We start from the raw sequence: 19826 nt of genomic DNA on the forward strand, positions 1-19826 counted from the left end.
AATCTCCAGGGGCGGAACGCTGCGTGGGGGAAAACGGGGTGGTGGACGGGAGTGAATATAAAAATTATAAGAACGAACGTCACAAAAAACCCCTTATAATTTTTATATTCACCCCTGCCCACCACCCTTTTGTTCCCCACGCACCGTTCCGCCCCTGGAGATTTTGCTTACTTACGTTATGATCTACTTATTTCCCAATTTTGGTGCACTATCTCGATCATGAGCGTCACAAAAAAAATAATAAGAACCACGACTTTGACCCCTTATAACTACCCTCGTCCTCCACTCTGGTTTCTGATTCAACATATCCCCATATAGTTTGTCCATATTACTTATAACGAGCAAAATCCGCTTCTATCTCTCCGACTATTGTACTTTTCGGATTTCGATAGACTCATCTGGACATCCCAAGTAATACTTCTTTTTGCATGATCTTATATAGAGGTTCACTAAGACCAAGTTGTTTGATCTTCTATAGACTTATCTGGACATCCCAAGCAATACTTCTTTTTGCATGATCTTATATAGAGGTTCACTAAGACCAAGATGTTTGTCTTCTATATGAAGGTTATTCTTTGGAATGATACTAATAGTAATGGAATGAACTAAACAAAAATCTGCAGCTAAAAAAGCAACAAATCATTGACTTATTATTAAAATTAGAATTAAACTTTAACACTGTTACTAATAAACCAAGTATAAAAGTTATACTGAGAATAAATCAGGTATGGTCCTTTTCATGAGCATTTTTCAGTGCGTCACAAATGATAGAAAAATAGGTAAGTCCGTGATAATACACATTTATAACATTTATTCTAACATGACATTTTAGTTAAATCTGACAGTTGTCACATTTTATTTGCAATTTGGCATAAAAACAAATCAATTGTGTTTATTGCATTTATAAAATGGTATTTTCTTTGATTTGTATAGTCTTATAAATTTGTTCTGAAGCTATTTCCTTGTGGCATTTTTATGATTAACTATTTAGATGGGAAATAAGCCACAATTAAATTGAAAAAATAATTGTATTAACGTTTCGAAACCCAAATCGGGTTTCGTTGTCAAAATACAAAATACTACTAAAATAAACAAAAATGTTGTTGCTAAGTAAAAAAATTCATCTAATAATCTATTTAATCTGACTCATTTATATTGACAATTCAGACGTATATTATACATTTTAAAGTAGAAGACTTCAAAATGATATCGCCAATATTTATGAAATTAATGGCGATTAATTTATCGCCATTACATGAAATTAATCCCAACTCAAGAATATCCGTCACAAAAAAAATCATAGCATGTGATCTGTCTTTAAAAAGACAACCAAATGCAACGATGACAGTAAAATTCTCGCGTTAGAGATTCCATAGTAAATCACGAGGGAAAACCAGGAAAAAAACCTCGTGATACTATACTCATTTATATTATTATATATCTATATAAATAAAAATGAATGTTTGTATGTATGTATGTATGTATGTATGTTCCTTATAGACTCGCAAACTATGCATTTGATCGTATGATGACCTTAATCGAAGTTGTTGTACATGACCCCGGGATGGTTTCTGAGTTGGTACGACCAATCTAAGTAAAAAGGGGGCTTGCACCCCCCCATAATTATTTTTTATTTTTTTGGACAAACTGTTCTTTGTTAATTTTATATGATGTAGAATCAAAAGATACATACAATCCTAAATTTTCACTTTTTTATCACCAACCGTTATTTTTTAATAGCCATCTAAATATTACCTCTTCTATACAGGGTGTCCAGAAACTCTACCGACAAACGAAGACAGGAGATTCCTCAGATAATTTTAAGACAATTTAACCCAATTCACCTAGTCCGAAAATGCTTCCTAAGGGAGCTAGAGCTCTTTGAAGATGGCGCCATGTAATTAGTTTTTCTTAAATACCTCCAGAACGCTTCCATTTAGAAAAACGAAAATTTGTATACATATTTACTTTCCAGAAATGAGTCGATTCCATCCATTGCGAATTTCTAGTACCGGTCATAGGCGCCCGTTTTGGGTAGGGCAACGGTTATTTTATCGCATAACTTTTTTGTCTTTAACTTTTAAGCATTTTTGATACTGGATTATTAAATTGTGGGGTATTCTAGTACTAAAAGGTACTCTTACTTTAAGTCGGTAGGACACACCGTTTTCTAGAAAAATCGATTTGAAAGTTTTTGGTTTTGGGAATTTGAAAAAAAAAAGTTGAAAAAATTAAAAAAAAAACGATGTATTTTACCAACTTAAAGCAAGAGTAACTTTTAGTACTCGAATATCTCATAATTGAATAATCTAGTGTCAAAAATACTTAAAAATTAAAGATAATAAAGTTATGCTATAAAATGACTGTTGACCTACCCAAAACGGACGCCTATGACCGGAACTAGAAATTCGCCATTAATGAAATCGATTAATCTCTGGAATATAAATAAATGTACCAGTTTTCATCTTTCTAAATATTTTTTTTTGAATCTTCTTTTTTGAAATTCAAAGAACGAAAAATTTTCAAATCGATTTTTCTAGAAAACGGTGTATCCTATCGACTTAAAGTAAGAGTACCTTTTAGTACTAGAATACCTCACAATTTGATAATTCAGAGTCAAAAATGCTTAAAAATTAAAGACAAAAAAGTTAGGCGATAAAATAACCGTTGCCCTACCCAAAAAGGACGCCTATGACCGGTACTTGAAATTCGTAATGGATGGAATCGATTCATTTCTGGAAAGTAAATATGTACACCAATTTTCATTTTTCTAGATAGAAGCGTTCTGGAGGTATTTAAGAAAAACTAATTACATGACGCCATCTTCAAAGAGCTCTAGCTTCCTTAAGAAGCATTTTCGGACTAGGTGAATTGGGTTAAATTGTCCTAAAATTATCTGAGGAATCTCCTGTCTTCGTTTGTCGGTAGAGTTTCTGGACACCCTGTATAAATAAAAATGAATGTATGTATGTATGTATGTATGTTCCTTATAGACTCGCAAACTATGCATTTTATCGTATGATGATCTTAATCGAAGTTACTGTACATGAACCCGGGATGGTTTCTGAGTTGGTACGACCAATCTAAGTAAAAAGGGGGCTTGCCCCCCCATAATTATTTTTTATTTTTTTGGACAAACTGTTCTTTGTTAATTTTATATGATGTAGAATCAAAAGATACATATAATCCTAAATTTTCACTTTTCTATCACCAACCGTTATTTTTTAACAGCAATCTAAATATTACCTCTTCTATATAAATAAAAATGAATGTTTGTATGTATGTATGTATGTATGTTCCTTATAGACTCGCAAACTATGCAGTTGATCGTATGATGATCTTAATCGAAGTTGTTGTACATGAACCCGGGATGGTTTCTAAGTTGGTACGACCAATCTAAGTAAAAAGGGGGCTTGCCCCCCCATAATTATTTTTTATTTTTTTGGACAAACTGTTCTTTGTTAATTTTATATGATGTAGAATCAAAAGATACATATAATCCTAAATTTTCACTTTTCTATCACCAACCGTTATTTTTTAACAGCCATCTAAATATTACCTCTTCTATATAAATAAAAATGAATGTTTGTACAGTTGAGTCCGCGAGTCTTTACCCGTGCGTCATTAATACCTGAAGAGATAAAACACATACTTTTTATCTAGCATCATTCTCTTCCACGCATGAAACTCAATGAACTAAAGTTCATTCAAGTATACGCACCTACTTCAGGCCATTCAGATGAAGAAGTCCAAATATTCTACGACCAAATATCCTGTGCAATCAAGGAAAATCCTGGCCACTTCTTAATAATAGGCGGTGATTTCAACGCCAAAATAGGTACCAAGGAAGACCCCTCTGAAATAATATTGGGAAATTTTGGAAGCGAAGGCAGAAATGATAGAGGCAAACAACTGTTAACTTTTCTTTTGGAAAACAATCTCTATCAAATGAACAGCTTCTTTAAAAAGAAAAAACACAGAAGATGGACCTGGGAAAGTCCAGATGGAAAAACAAGGAACGAAATCGACTATTTCTTAACAAATAAAAAAGAATTATTTAAAGACGTAAATGTGTTAAACCAGTTCAGCACAAGCAGTGATCACAGGTTAGTAAGAGCTAAAATAACGATATCGATCGAAAAGGAAAGACTCAAAATGATAAATAAGAAACACACAAAGAAATGGGTAAAACCAACTAATATTCAGGAGTTCGAAAAATATATTAATGATACATTGAAAGATACAACAACAACAGACATTAATATACTGAACAAGCAAATAATCACCACAATACAACAGGCTCAAACTAAATACTGTCCAACAAACCAAAAAGATGAAAAACTAAGTCAACCTACTAAAACCCTTATAGAACTAAGACGACAGATGAAAGGAGATACAAGTTCCAGCAAAGAAGCGCTAAATGAAATAAATAAGACTATCACAAAGTCAATAAGAAAAGACATAAGAAACTACAATGTAGAAAAAACAAAACAAGCAATAGAGCAAAATAAGAACATGAAAGTTTTGAAGAACGTAAGCGTACAAAAAGGAAAAATAGAAATCAACAAACTAAGAAACAGAACTGGAAAAGAAACTACAAACAGAGATGAAATATTAACAATAGTCGAAGAGTTCTACACAGAGTTATACAAATCAAGAAAAAAAGATGACAATGCGCAACCTCCAATTACAGTAAAAACTGGGGTATTAAATCAAGGATCGGATTTAATGCCCGATATAACAAAATCAGAAATCAAAGAGGCTCTGAAGAAAATGAAAAATAATCGAACCCCAGGTGAAGATGGAATAGTATCAGAAGCACTAAAAATTGGAGGAAATATACTACTTGAAAAAATTAAACAACTTTTCAATATCTGCCTTCACAACGCCAATATTCCAACAGACTGGAACAACGCTACTATGATTCTATTACACAAAGCAGGAGACAAAGCCAATTTAGAGAATTACAGACCGATTAGCCTCCTCAGCCATTTATATAAGCTATTTACGCGAATAATAGTTAAGAGAATGGATAGAAAGTTAGAGACTTATCAACCAAGAGAACAGGCAGGATTCCGAAAAAATTACGGAACAAATGACCATCTACAAAGTATAAAAACCCTGATAGAGAAAGTAGTGGAATACAATAAACCCCTAGTTCTACTTTTTATCGATTTTCATAAAGCCTTTGACACAGTTGAACTTAGCAAAATATTACAGGCGCTTAAAGAATGCAGGCTAGATTATAGGTATACAAAATTATTACACAAAATATACTTACAGGCAACAACCACTGTCAAATTACATACTAACAGTAATCGCATAAAAATAGAAAGGGGGGTTAGACAAGGAGACCCAATGTCACCTAAACTTTTTAATACGGTCTTAGAACATGCTTTCAAGAGTTTGGATTGGATGACAAAGGGAATAAAAATAGATGGAGAATACCTAAACAACTTACGTTTCGCCGATTATATAGTCATGGTAGCTGAGGATCTAGGTATGGCAAGAGAGATGGTACAAGAACTCGTTGTAGCTACAGAAAAGGTAGGTTTAAATATAAACATCTCGAAAACAAAAATAATGACAAATTTGGTACCCAACCAGAACATCAGTATTGGTGGGAAGGAAATAGAACTCGTAGATAGATATAAATACCTGGGACATGAAATTACGATTGGCAGGGATAACCAGACTCATGAGCTGAAGAGAAGAATCGGTCTTGGGTGGGCAGCATTTGGAAAACTGAGAGAAACTTTTAAAAGTGAGTTACCCACATGTCTAAAGAGAAAGGTATTCGATCAGTGCGTCCTCCCAGTCTTGACGTACGGATCAGAAACACTTACCTTAACTAAAGCCTCGGCTACCAAACTAAGAGTCACGCAGAGAAGAATGGAGCGGTCAATGTTAGGAATAACTCTGCGAGACAAAATCAGAAACGAAGAAATCAGGAGAAGAACAAAGGTGACTGATGTCATCGAGAGGATAGCCAGGTTGAAGTGGAGATGGGCAGGACACGTAGCCAGAATGACAGATGGGCGATGGACGAAGAGGTTATTGGAATGGAGGCCAAGAGAAGACAAGAGAAGCGTCGGTCGACCGCCTACAAGATGGACTGACGACTTAAGAAAGGTAAATAAAAACTGGATGAGGGCGGCGCAGGATAGATGGGGTTGGAAACGAGGGGAGGAGGCCTATGTTCAGCAGTGGACTTTTGAAGCTGGATGATGATGAAACTCATGACAAACCAGCTGCCGTTTGTTATTAAGTAACAACACATGTTATTTTTATGAACCATCTAGACTCAGTGCATTGAAAAGAGATAGGTACACAAAAAGACGATTCGGTATGTTTTCATATTTTAAGCACAATTTGTTTGACGTTTCTGCTTTGTTTACTTTTGTGGCTGTCAATCAGTTGAATTTTTTGCGGTTTTTGTCGAATTTTTGCGTTTTGAAGTTTCTTTATATTACACAAACAGTTGTTTTCACAACTAATTTTATATTGGGCTTTGAAATTTTAAGGTAAATAATTATATTTTGGCAATTAATATTTAAAACATACAAAGCTAACGTCATTCACACAGTAAAGAAATGATTGTGTTAGGATTTCCGTCAAAGTGAATAAAATAACAAAAATAAAATGTTACTGAATTTTTTTATAAATTGTTTATTTATTTATAAATCAATAATAATATAAGAATTTATTAAGCTACTTCAAATGTAGCTGTAATTCTGCACAAAAATTTTGAAGCAAAACTTACATTTGACATTCTATATATTATTTGATAACGTCAAATTTTATAATAAAACCCGTAATCTGAACAGTAGCCACTTTCTGTCAGTTGTTGTTGCGTGAAATAGATTTCCGACTTATTTCGTATGCTTTAAATGATGACGCACGGGTAAAGACTCGCGGACTCAACTGTATGTATGTATGTATGTATGTTCCTTATAGACTCGCAAACTATGCAGTTGATCGTATGATGATATTAATTAAAGTCATGAACCTAGATGCCAACTCCGCGAGTATCGAGAATCGGCGAAATTAATGAATTCAATGGAGAGTATGATATTGTAAAATTTGTGAGAAGTGAAAGACTGTTATGGCTGGTATATGTGTAGAGACAAGAAGATACAAAAACAATAACGAAAATATTACAATAGATGTCGACATGAAAACGAAATAAATGAAGGCCTAGAACCATATGATTGTTTGACGTTGAAGACGCCTTGAAAACTATGAATGTACGACAATGGACAAGGACATAACTATACAGGCAGGGACCAATCCAGGTTTATGTTGTCAAAAGGAACAAGAATAATTAAAAAATACATACACCACTGAATTTTTGCCCTTTTATGACCTACTCTTATTTGTTAATAGCCAGATTAGTAACTTAATAATTTCTAACCGAGTTCGATAACTGACCAGTAATAATTATCATTTGAAAGACCAGTCATCCTACCAGGCGTCTAACGGTGTCACTTCTTACTCAGTAAACAGCAATATAGTTGTTTATGTATCGAAAGTAGTAGTGGCGATTAATTGGTAGTTTACTTTCTCAATGTTTGTATGTATGTATGTATGTATGTATGTTCCTTATAGACTCGCAAACTATGCATTTGATCGTATGATGATCTTAATCGAAGTTGTTGTACATGAACCCGGGATGGTTTCTGAGTGGGTACGACCAATCTAAGTAAAAAGGGGGCTTGCCCCCCATAATTATTTGTTATTTTTTTGGACAAACTGTTCTTTGTTAATTTTATATGATGTAGAATCAAAAGATACATATAATCCTAAATTTTCACTTTTCTATCACCAACCGTTATTTTTTAACAGCCATCTAAATATTACCTCTTCTATATAAATAAAAATGAATATTTGTATGTATGTATGTATGTATGTTCCTTATAGACTCGCAAACTATGCATTTGATCGTATGATGATCTTAATCGAAGTTGTTGTACATGAACCCGGGATGGTTTCTGAGTTGGTACGACCAATCTAAGTAAAGAGGGGGCTTGCCCCCCCCCCATAATTATTTTTTATTTTTTTGGACAAACTGTTCTTTGTTAATTTTATATGATGTAGAATCAAAAGATACATACAATCCTAAATTTTCACTTTTCTATCACCAACCGTTATTTTTTAACAGCCATCTAAATATTACCTCTTCTATATAAATAAAATGAATGTTTGTATGTATGTATGTATATATGTTCCTTATAGACTCGCAAACTATGCATTTGATCGTATGATGATCTGAATCGAAGTTGTTGTACCTGAACCCAGGATGGTTTCTGAGTTGGTACGACCAATCTAAGTAAAAAGGGGGCTTGCCCCCCCCATAATTATTTTTTATTTTTTTGGAAAAACAGTTCTTTGTTAATTTTATATGATGTAGAATCAAAAGATACATACAATCCTAAATTTTCACTTTTCTATCACCAACCGTTATTTTTTAACAGCCATCTAAATATTACCTCTTCTAAATAAAAATGAATGTTTGTATGTATGTATGTATGTATGTATGTATGTTCCTTATAGACTCGCAAACTATGCAGTTGATCGTATGATGATATTAATTAAAGTCATGAACCTAGATGCCAACTCCGCGAGTATCGAGAATCGGCGAAATTAATGAATTCAATGGAGAGTATGATATTGTAAAATTTGTGAGAAGTGAAAGACTGTTATGGCTGGTATATGTGTAGAGACAAGAAGATACAAAAACAATAACGAAAATATTACAATAGATGTCGACATGAAAACGAAATAAATGAAGGCCTAGAACCATATGATTGTTTGACGTTGAAGACGCCTTGAAAACTATGAATGTACGACAATGGACAAGGACATAACTATACAGGCAGGGACCAATCCAGGTTTATGTTGTCAAAAGGAACAAGAATAATTAAAAAATACATACACCACTGAATTTTTGCCCTTTTATGACCTACTCTTATTTGTTAATAGCCAGATTAGTAACTTAATAATTTCTAACCGAGTTCGATAACTGACCAGTAATAATTATCATTTGAAAGACCAGTCATCCTACCAGGCGTCTAACGGTGTCACTTCTTACTCAGTAAACAGCAATATAGTTGTTTATGTATCGAAAGTAGTAGTGGCGATTAATTGGTAGTTTACTTTCTCAATGTAACTCTCAAGTAAATTTATTATTAATTTGCTGGGCCACAATCACCAAGGAGAAATATAAAGGAGAGGATGTCTTTGTCCCGCGTATTCCGATGATTCCAACAGATTTGCCATTTGATTTCAGATATCTACAATGTGCCGTGTCCTTGGCTTTTACCATGACGATAAACAAAGAGCAATTTTTTGGAACTAAAAAGTATGTGAACTTTAGTAAATTTTATATATTTCTAAGGTGGTACGAAGTGTGTATTTGGATTCCGAGCAGTAAAGACGTACCATATCGCTCTCGAGATCCAAGTTCCAAGTTTTTGTGCCGGTCTCGGCTATCGGCCGGGACTAGTTTATGGTAATTAGTGAAATAATAATTAAAAAACGATTTGAGTGATTAATTCTAAATTACTATTTATGTGATTAATTTTTAACTCAGTGGCGTACTATATTAAGTAAATGTACCACCAAAATCAAGTGCCAAATGGGGGGTTGTATAATGTGCCCCAAATATATACACAGCCTCAACAACCTCCAGTAATATCGCCCCCATTTTATGGATTCCCGAGCAGCCAACAGACAACAAACCAATATATCCCGCCTACTCCATTCCCAAACAATAATCACCAATATAACCAAAACCTCCCTGCACCTCAAATGGATCAACCAAATACATCAAATGCTTCCCAATACATCCTCAGTGGAGAGGAACTTATCATGGAAAACTCAAGCGATGAAGACGACGAAACCATAGAAAATGTCCATGATTGGCAAACAGTCAAAAAAATTACAAAAAAAAGAAAAGCAAACCCCAAAGATGATAACACAACAACAATGCAAGTGAGTACAAACAACAGATTTGAACCATTAGAAAACCTAACTGATAATAATAACACACCAGTAACACCTAAACCTCCACCTATATTTATCTATGGGGTAAATGATATCAAAAAGATGACTGAAAACCTATCGACAGTCATTAAAGCAGAAGACTACCAGTCGAAAGCTCTCCCAAATGACACAATAAAAATAAACACAAAAACTATTGAGTCATACAGAAAACTTATACAGCATTTAAATAGTAGCAAAATAGTTCACCACACATACCAAGCAAAACAAGATAGAGCTTATAGGGTAGTTATAAGAAATTTACACCACTCGATGCCAGTTGAAGAAATAAAAAGTGAACTAGCTAAATCAGGGCATACTGTCCGTAATATCATTAACGTATTACACAGAGTCAATAAATCACCACTGTCAATGTTCTATGTGGACCTAGAACCGAAAGAAAACAACAAACACATCTATACACTGGATTCTATCGGCAATATGAAAGTCAGCTTTGAACCTCCTCACAGAAAGAAAAATATAACACAGTGTCAGCGCTGTCAACGTTATGGACACACAAAAGCGTATTGTACAAGACCTTACGCATGCGTGAAATGTGGAGGAAGTCATCCAACGCCAGAATGTACAAAACCCAGAAATACACCAGCAAAATGTGCCCTGTGTAACGGAGAACACACTGCAAACTATAAAGGCTGCGTAATTTACAAGGACTTGCAAAATGTAAGAAATAATAGACAACGCGGAAATCAGTCAACCCATAATAATCAGAACCCACATCAAAATGTTAACCCAGCACCAACTTCACAGTATCAGAGTCAACAATCACAGTACCAACAACAGAATGGAACCCAATCCTATGCCCAAGCAGTAAGAGCAGGAAATCAAGTAGCTGACATAGGGTCTCAGATGAACTTATTCTTAAACGAATTTAAAGCAATGTTCACCCAACTAATGAATCAAAACAGCATGATCCTTACCACGCTAACAACATTAATTAATAAAATTCATTAGATCTGTTCGAATAGCCGAATGGAACGCAAATGGTTTAGCAAACCATAAAGCAGAAGTAATCCAATTCCTAGAGGACAACATAATAGACATCCTCTTTGTATCCGAAACGCATTTCACAGAAAGAAGCGTAATTAAAATACCTCAATACTCAGTCTACCACACTAGTCACCCAGATGGAACAGCCCATGGAGGATCTGCAATAATTATAAGGAACAATATACAACATCATCAAATGCCGGAACATAAAACAGATAAGCTACAAGCAACAATACTTAATATAAATGCCAGGCCTTGGAACTTCGAAATTGCTGCAATATATAGCCCTCCTAGACATAGAATCACAACTGAAGAATACGAAGGACTATTCAACAAGCTAGGTAACAAATTCATTGTTGGAGGTGATTGGAATGCTAAGCATACGAATTGGGGTTCACGACTCATTACACCAAAAGGCAGAAGCCTACTAGATGCCATCAACAACACAAACTGCACCTACTTATCGACGGGACAACCAACGTACTGGCCGTCCGATACAAATAGACTACCAGATCTACTCGACTTCTTTATCCTAAAAGGAATTGCAGCAAACTACACAAACATAGAAGCAAGTTGGGATCTCTCGTCTGACCACACACCAATCATAGCAACAATCAGCACTCACATAATCAAACGACCTGAAATACCCAAGTTGACTTCCCCTAAAACTAATTGGTGTGAATTCAAGTACCAGCTTGACACGAATATAAATCTTGGAATCAGACTCAAAGAAAAAGATGACATAGATAAGGCTATAAACCACTTCACCTGTCAAATTCAGCAAGCTGCATATCGAGCTACACCATCAACTCCAAAGCAAGAAAACAAAAATACCACTTCGAATTATATTAGACAACTAATAGTCGAAAAACGAAGAGCAAGAGGTAGATGGCAAAGAAGCCGCAACATTAATGACAAACACGAATATAATCGATTAACCAGACAATTAAAAACAGCGCTAAATGAAGCACGCAATGCCACATTTGAACACTACATTAATACCTTGTCTAAAGAAGATCACTCAATATGGAAGGCAACAAAACACTTAAAGAGACCTACAGAACACAACTCGCCAATTAAGAAAGATGATGGTACTTGGGGAAGATCAGACGAGGAAAAAGCTTCACCATTTGCAGAATACTTAGCTGGTATTTTTAAAGAACACCAAGTAGAGAATAATGATGATGGAAACTTAATAAGAGACTTCCTGAATAGTGCTTGCCCTATGACGCTTCCAATAACACCATTCAATACATCAGAAGTTAAACTAGAAATAGAAAAATGCCATAACCACAAAGCACCTGGATTTGACCTAATAACAGGATTAATACTGAAACATCTTCCGAGAAGAGCATTGGTCATGCTAACTACAATATACAATAGTGCAATCAGACTGACATATTTCCCAATCACATGGAAATTTGCGCAAATAATAATGATTCACAAACCGGGTAAACCTCCAAATAAAACATCATCCTATCGGCCAATCAGCTTGTTGCCGATAATGTCTAAGATCTTCGAAAGACTACTACTTGGTAGACTGAAGAATGACATTAACCTAGATGTAGAAATACCCACACACCAGTTTGGTTTTAGAGAGAGACACTCCACAACACAACAGACTCATAGAATTATAACAAAAATCCTTACTGCTATTGAGGAAAAAAATATTGCACAGCGGCATTCTTAGATGTAGAAAAGGCATTTGGTAGAGTATGGCATACTGGACTTTTATACAAACTCAAATGTATTCTTCCAACCCCCTACTACCTAATCATGAAATCCTACATTGAAGATCGTTACTTCCAAGTAAAATATAACACAGCAACTTCCACATATTTTCCCATTAAATCAGGTGTACCACAGGGTAGTGTCCTGGGCCCTCTCCTTTACCTATTATTTACCGCAGATATCCCAACCACTGAAACAACCCAAATCTCAACATTCGCTGATGACACCACCATAATCGCTGTCAATGAGGACCCTATTATCGCGTCTGCACAACTGCAAAACCACCTTGACCAATTGGGAACATGGCTCAACAAATGGAAGGTGAAAGTAAATGAAACGAAGTCAACCCAAGTTACATTTACAAACCGAAGAGATGTATGCCCAACAATAACACTAAATGATACACAATTACCAGTCAGCACACAAGTCAAATATTTGGGACTAACCCTTGACAAAAGATTAACATGGAAGCCGCACATCCAAGCCAAGAAAACCCAGATCAACATCAAAATACGACAAATGAGCTGGCTTATTGGTCGAAAATCAAAACTCAATATTGAAAATAAACTGCTCCTGTATAAAACTATGATAAAACCAATTTGGACCTATGGTGTTCAACTCTGGGGATGCTCAAAGCCATCAAATATCAAGATAATACAAAGAGTCCAATCAAAAATATTGAGGATGATATTCAACGCACCCTGGTATGTAAGCAATAAAACCCTACACGAGGACTCAGCTACACCCTTGGTAGAGGAAGAAATTCCAAGGATCACAAAGAGCTACCTTGATGGACTGAGAAGTCATCCAAATGATGAAGCAAGACTGCTGAACACTCCTCCCGAATTCGCAAGACGACTGAAGAAACTATGGTCAACAGATTTAACAAATTAAATATATACATATTGTGATCAAATGTAAAAAATTATAATAGGAGGGTTGCCACAGGGCAGCTTCTCCCTCATGTATTTAACACTCAAACTATTTGCTTATAGCTTCGATGAAGCAAATTGTAAATGAAAATAAAAAAAAAAAAAGGTGGTACGAAGTTCGCCGGGTCAGCTAGTTTATAATAAATTAAATTAGATATTAGAATTAAATAGATTAAATAGATTATTAGAAGAATTTTTTACTTAGCAACAACATTTTTGTTTATTTTACATAGAACATACATAGAACAATATATCATTGTTCTATGTATTTTTGCAGAAGATTGCGACGTTGCCAAACCATTATTTCGGAATAAAGTTGGAATACTTATATCTAACTTATACTGAGTTTATTAGTAACGAATGGTTTTCGTACTATATCTACCTTATACTTAGAATAACTATTCTAGATATAAATACGGAATAACCTTAGAATACGAGTGTTTAATTAGTAACAGTGTAAGAGTAAACAGTAGCGCGTCATTAATATTTTTGTTTTTCGAAAGTTCTGCGAACTTTCAACAGTGAGGCAACAGTGCGTCGGTAATTCGACACTGACAGTGACGTTTATCCTATCAAAAACAATAATTTTTATACTCATACTGCCTTACTAATAAAACACTCGTATTCTAAGGTTATTCCGTATTTATATCTAGAATAGTTATAATAGGTATAAGGTAGATATAATACGAAAATAATTTGTTACCAATAAACTCGGTATAAGTTAGTTATAAGTATTCCCACTTTATTCCGAAATAATAGTTTGGCAACGGCGCAATCTTCTACACAATTGCATAAAACAACGATATATTGGGTGAAATATGTCAATTTTGACTTTTCTCTACAACTGACAAGCCAAATTCCGTCATTTTTCGTACTTTGTATTTTCTGCTATATTTTAATAAATCGTTATTTCATATGTTGTATGTTGAGTTTGAGTATTTCATAAAATGGCTTCAAATAAAAGATAACGTTACATTAAATGGGGAAGTGAAGAAAAAGTAAACAAATTGATTTATTTTACTTATAAATGCAATGTAAATATGTTAATTTCAGCATATTGTGAAGAATAGTGTGAGAGATGTTCTACATATTATAGAAAATAAAGACCTTATTTTTCTTGTAGATTGGAGAATAAGCCTCCGCTTGTTTACAATAAGTGAATCACCTACTAATTTTTCTAAAAACCTTACATCATCTTTAGGAAATCGGATTTTTATTCTGCATTCTTTGAAAAGGAATTTATGCTTTCTTTGAAAGTTTTCCTTTTTCGTGTATTTTACATCATCATGTTAATTAAATTATCAACTTCCTCGTTAGCCGCAATACCTCTTAAACACATTTTTTTATTATATGTCTACTCAAAAAACAAATCAAAAAATAATAAATTTTTGTCTCTGATGACTAGAGACTGGAAAATATGCACTAAAAAATGTCTAAAATATGCATGCAATATGCATTTTAAAACAAGCTGAATATGCACAATTAACATGCAAATATGCATTTATATATGCACTTATTTTTATATGAATAATTTTATGGTTTACGTTAAATACATAAATAAATAAAAAATAATAAAAATAAATAAATAGGTTTGAATTTAAACCAAATTGTATTATTATTTCTTAATATATTTTTTTAACTTCAGGTTTTGTGACAAATAAAACGGCAAAATATTTTATTTTGACCACAAGATAAATAAGAGTACAATAAAATAAATGTACATATTTTTATTGTTACAATATTGATTCATATTTTCTAAACTAATATTATAAAAAGAGTACAATAAAACAAATTTACATATTTTTATTGTTACAATAAATAATCATATATTGATTCATATTTTCTAAACTAATATTATGTCTTCTATCTGTTAATATTTGTTTATAGGCAGAAAAAATCTCTCAACGTCACAAGATGTAATTGGGGCATATTTAAACTTTGCTATTAGAGACGGATCCATATTAATATTTTCATCGAAGTTTCCAAAATTGATTATATTATTTATTGAACGCAATAAAGTGAAACCCTCATTTTTGTTTAAAACGTCATCAAGTTTATCTTTAATTTTTACTCCAATTTCCCCATTCAGATTTGTTATTTTCTGTTTAACCGAATCAACAATAGACATACTATTGTGAAGACATAAATTTTGAGCCTCTAATTTTGTAATTGAACTTTCAATGATATCGAAATTCGATTTTATATACAACAATTGATTTTTAATAGACTTTTCTTTAAAAATATTTTGACAGTTATCAATAGCGGTACAAGTCGGATCAAAACTTGAAATAACGCTTTTGATGTCGTCGTAGTGTTCAGATAAAAATATAGCACTTTTAAGCCAAGTTCCCCATCTGGTTAATACTGGTTCTGGTGGTAAAGGAATATCGGGAAGCATCTCCCTATATACCTGTACACGTAGTGGTGCTTTCAGAAATACTTTTTTTACATTATTTATTAAGGTGTTTACATTGGGAAATTCAATTCTAACTTTCTCTGCAACTCTGTTTAGGCCGTGCGCCAAACATGTACAGTGAATTAAATTAGGGAAAAAGATTTTAAGATTGGATGCAGCTTTCATCATATATGAGGCGGCATCACTAAGCATTAATAATATTTTTTCAAATGGTACTTGATCAGGTAAAAAAAAATTTGTTAGGGATTCGTTAACAAATCTAGCTATTGTAGCATAGTTTGTTTTTTCCAAACATTTTACACTAATTAAGTATGAGTTTTTAAAATCGCCAGAGTCGTTAAGAACTCCAACAATTAGATTCGCAATTTGTCGACCCTTTGTATCCGTTGTTTCGTCGACGGAAATCCAAAGATAATCGGCTTTTAACTGATTTTTAATACTCGTCATCACATCTTTGTAACATGCACTGACATATTTTTTCCGAAGAGTTGAAGAACTTGGTATTTGAGCTGGTTTATCTTTAATCTTGCAATAAGTTTTTAAAAAGTTTTGACACGATTTATGTTCTAACTTGTGCAGAGGGATATTGCAGTTCAAAAAAAAATGGCATAAATCCTTTGCAAAGGTTTCTTGCCCAACTGACGTATTCTGAATCTGCAAACTGTTCTGTAGAATCTGCTGGCGAGGTTTATTATCATTTTTTGATAGCTTAGTTTGGTGAAGTGAAGTTTTTATGTGTTGAACTACTTGGAATTTCTTTTGACATGGAATCTGGAATATAATGATAATGATGTTTTAGATGTTTTCGTAAATAGATACCTACATTAAAATGATCAAACTTTTTAAACCTCCCCCAATTTTTTTTTATTTCTCAAAGTGAAATTGAAATCGTCAAACAATAAAGTACAGTCAGTGTACCGTAGTATACAGGGTGGGCCACTCTCAACACCTCGCTCTGTATAAGCCAAACCGTTGCGAACTTTAAAAAACAGTTTTTGAAGAAATGGGACGGTTTGTCATTTTAGAATAGACAGACACATAGATGTGCAAAGAAGTTTGATAAGTTTAAAAATCTATTGAAGTGGAGAACTTACCTTTTTATCACAAATGGTGCAAAACATACTTTCACTGTCGATAACTTTTAGATGATTGTTACTTCCAATCCAACTTCTGAGAAGACTTGATTTTTCCCTTGCTACTTTAGGCATTTTCACAATAATAATAAAATGATTTTTTTACACAGTATAGTCAATAACTTGCAATCACAAAAGTTGAATAATCGGCGATTGATTTAAGACTAACCATTCATAAAATAAAATAATCTATCCTACCCTTAAAACAGTGTTGCCAACTCGACCAATATAGTATTTGCCAAACCTCACAAGAATGATGGAATGATCAGTTCAACAGTAGGTATTCCATTATCAACTAATAAAAAATCCCTATAGCAAGCATAAGCCAGTACAGATAAATTATTTGTTTTAAAAAATGCTGAAACATGATCCTGTAGTTAATAGTAATCTCATGGTCCACAGACATAAGTACTAATATAAACATTATTGAAGGCGAAGGGATTTGCTGATGTAGGTGTGTATGTGTGAATGGTTAAACATTTTTTGTTAGGAATCAGATTTGACTCACTGATATCAGTTTCAAGTTCCTGTGAGAGAGTTCCTAAGTTGTTTTAGTAATTGTAAGGCCAACATAAAAATTTGTTCTGAATTAGAAGATTTTCGATTTTTACTAAATAATTTTTATATTATTTAATATGCTAGAAAATATGCTATATGCTAAACAAGAAATAAATAAGCTAAACAACACAAAAATATGCCAAATCTAGCATAAAATAAGCTAAATTGGCAACGCTGCCTTAAAATTTCGTTTTGGTTGGTTTTCCCAGAATAATTCATAGTTGGCCGACACCAGCAGAAAGTACAGGTAATATTTGTAATGTTATTCAAAATATAATCGGTATTTACTTAGGTAATTTGTAAATTCTGAGAAGTCTATAAATCTTAAATATCCGGATAATGATACCTGCAGCTATAAATAACGCCCATTATGTTTATGGGTACAACAACAAAGGAGCTTAACAGCAAAATATTTACTTTCACATTTTATTTTAATGGATGTTGATGTTACTAATATATACCTTATTTTTAAATGGGGTAGAGTAAATTCCCATCAAAATATGCATTTATATGCTCTTAAATCTCCAAATATGCAAGGCATATGCATTTATGAAAAACATGAGAAATATGCAGCATATATATGCATATGCATTTTGCATATAATCCAGTCTTTACTGATGACTTAGACATTCATAAAATAGGTTATACCAGACTTAAACAAGGGAGTGGGTCGGTATAAACTTGGACTAAATTCTTATACCAAGTATAACTTATACCGAAGTTATTCCATGTTTATTGGTAGTGATTTTGCCTATACTTGATTTATTCTCAGTATAACTTTTATACTTGGTTTATTAGTAACAGTGATAGGCGCGAAATGTTGCCGAGTCAGTCACTTTCGATTTCTTGTTATAGAAAATCGATTTTTAGTAGATCCAATGTGACACAAAATCTAGGCATGGGATAAAAAAGTTTATTTGAAGAATGTGTATTTTTTGTCTTTCTTAACGGCGGTATAGGCTCCTTTTTGCAATATGTATTTTATTTAGTTATATAGTAATTTCCACATACTAACATATTTCTGAAATTGGGCCCTGTACAGCCATTCTTTATTATATTACGAATATGTGTGCCAAATATCGACAAAATATTCAAAATTACAGCCGCAATCTTGGACCGCGTTTGTTGCTACCTGTTGATCGCTACTGTATGCTCTTAAACGGAACCACAATAATTGTCGAAAATGTCCATTTAAGCCTAAACCAAAGTTAACTCTTCTATAACTCAGTAAAAACGTTGTAGTAAAAACGTTGTGCAACAGTTGTAGTGAGTTGATCTTTCCACTCTTTTCAATAATGCAATTTCTCAATACTTCTAGATAATGAATAGGGATTGAATTGGCCTTTTTTTAAGGAACCTGGTGACTTGACGTTTAATGCTGGAGAAGTCATAGGAGTTATCAAGAAGGAAGGCGACTGGTGGACAGGAAAATTAGGAAATTTAGTTGGAATTTTCCCAAGTAATTATGTACAGAAAGTTGATGTGGTGAGTATTCGTAATTTTATCATGAATATTTTGTTTTGTTGTAAATATTAATAGTTATAACTCATACATATTGAAGAGATTCAACCGTTACTATTGGAATCAAATTGATGGATTTGTATATAATACTGAAGTGAAACTAGTATTTTGTTATGAAAAGAAAAATTTAAAATAATACTGAAAACGTTCATATATCTTTTTCAGTATGTCATTAATGTACCATAAGCTTTCAATACCGATTATATAACGCTTAGCAAGTTCAATTATTTTACTAACACGTAACATTAGAGTACATAAACAAACATACAACATAAACATGAAAACACAGGAAATGTTTGCTCCTTCAGTACATATTTCTTGCAACATGTGTGTCATTGTATCTCTCCTATTCGCTGTTATAACCACTGGAAATACAGTTGAGTCCGCGAATCTTTACCCGTGCGTCATCATTTAAAGCATACGAAATAAGTCGGAAATTGAAATTTACTAAACGCAACAGCAAGTCACTTACTGTCACTTGCTGTT

At 33.4% G+C, this 19826-nt stretch overlaps 1 protein-coding gene across 4 annotated transcripts in view; it reads left to right on the forward strand.

Moving 5' to 3' along the window:
• Positions 1 to 19826, forward strand: part of LOC114330018 (intersectin-1-like) — a 205185-nt gene that overhangs the window by 84402 nt on the left and 100957 nt on the right. For all 4 annotated transcript variants that reach the window (XM_050644297.1, XM_050644298.1, XM_050644296.1 and 1 more), the window contains exon 12: positions 19173 to 19304. In XM_050644297.1, the coding sequence (XP_050500254.1) occupies positions 19173 to 19304 (132 nt within the window). The remainder of the gene's footprint in view (positions 1 to 19172; positions 19305 to 19826) is intronic.

This window comes from Diabrotica virgifera, chromosome 2 (genome assembly GCF_917563875.1).
Source record: "Diabrotica virgifera virgifera chromosome 2, PGI_DIABVI_V3a".
In the NCBI taxonomy this organism is placed as follows: domain Eukaryota; kingdom Metazoa; phylum Arthropoda; class Insecta; order Coleoptera; family Chrysomelidae; genus Diabrotica; species Diabrotica virgifera.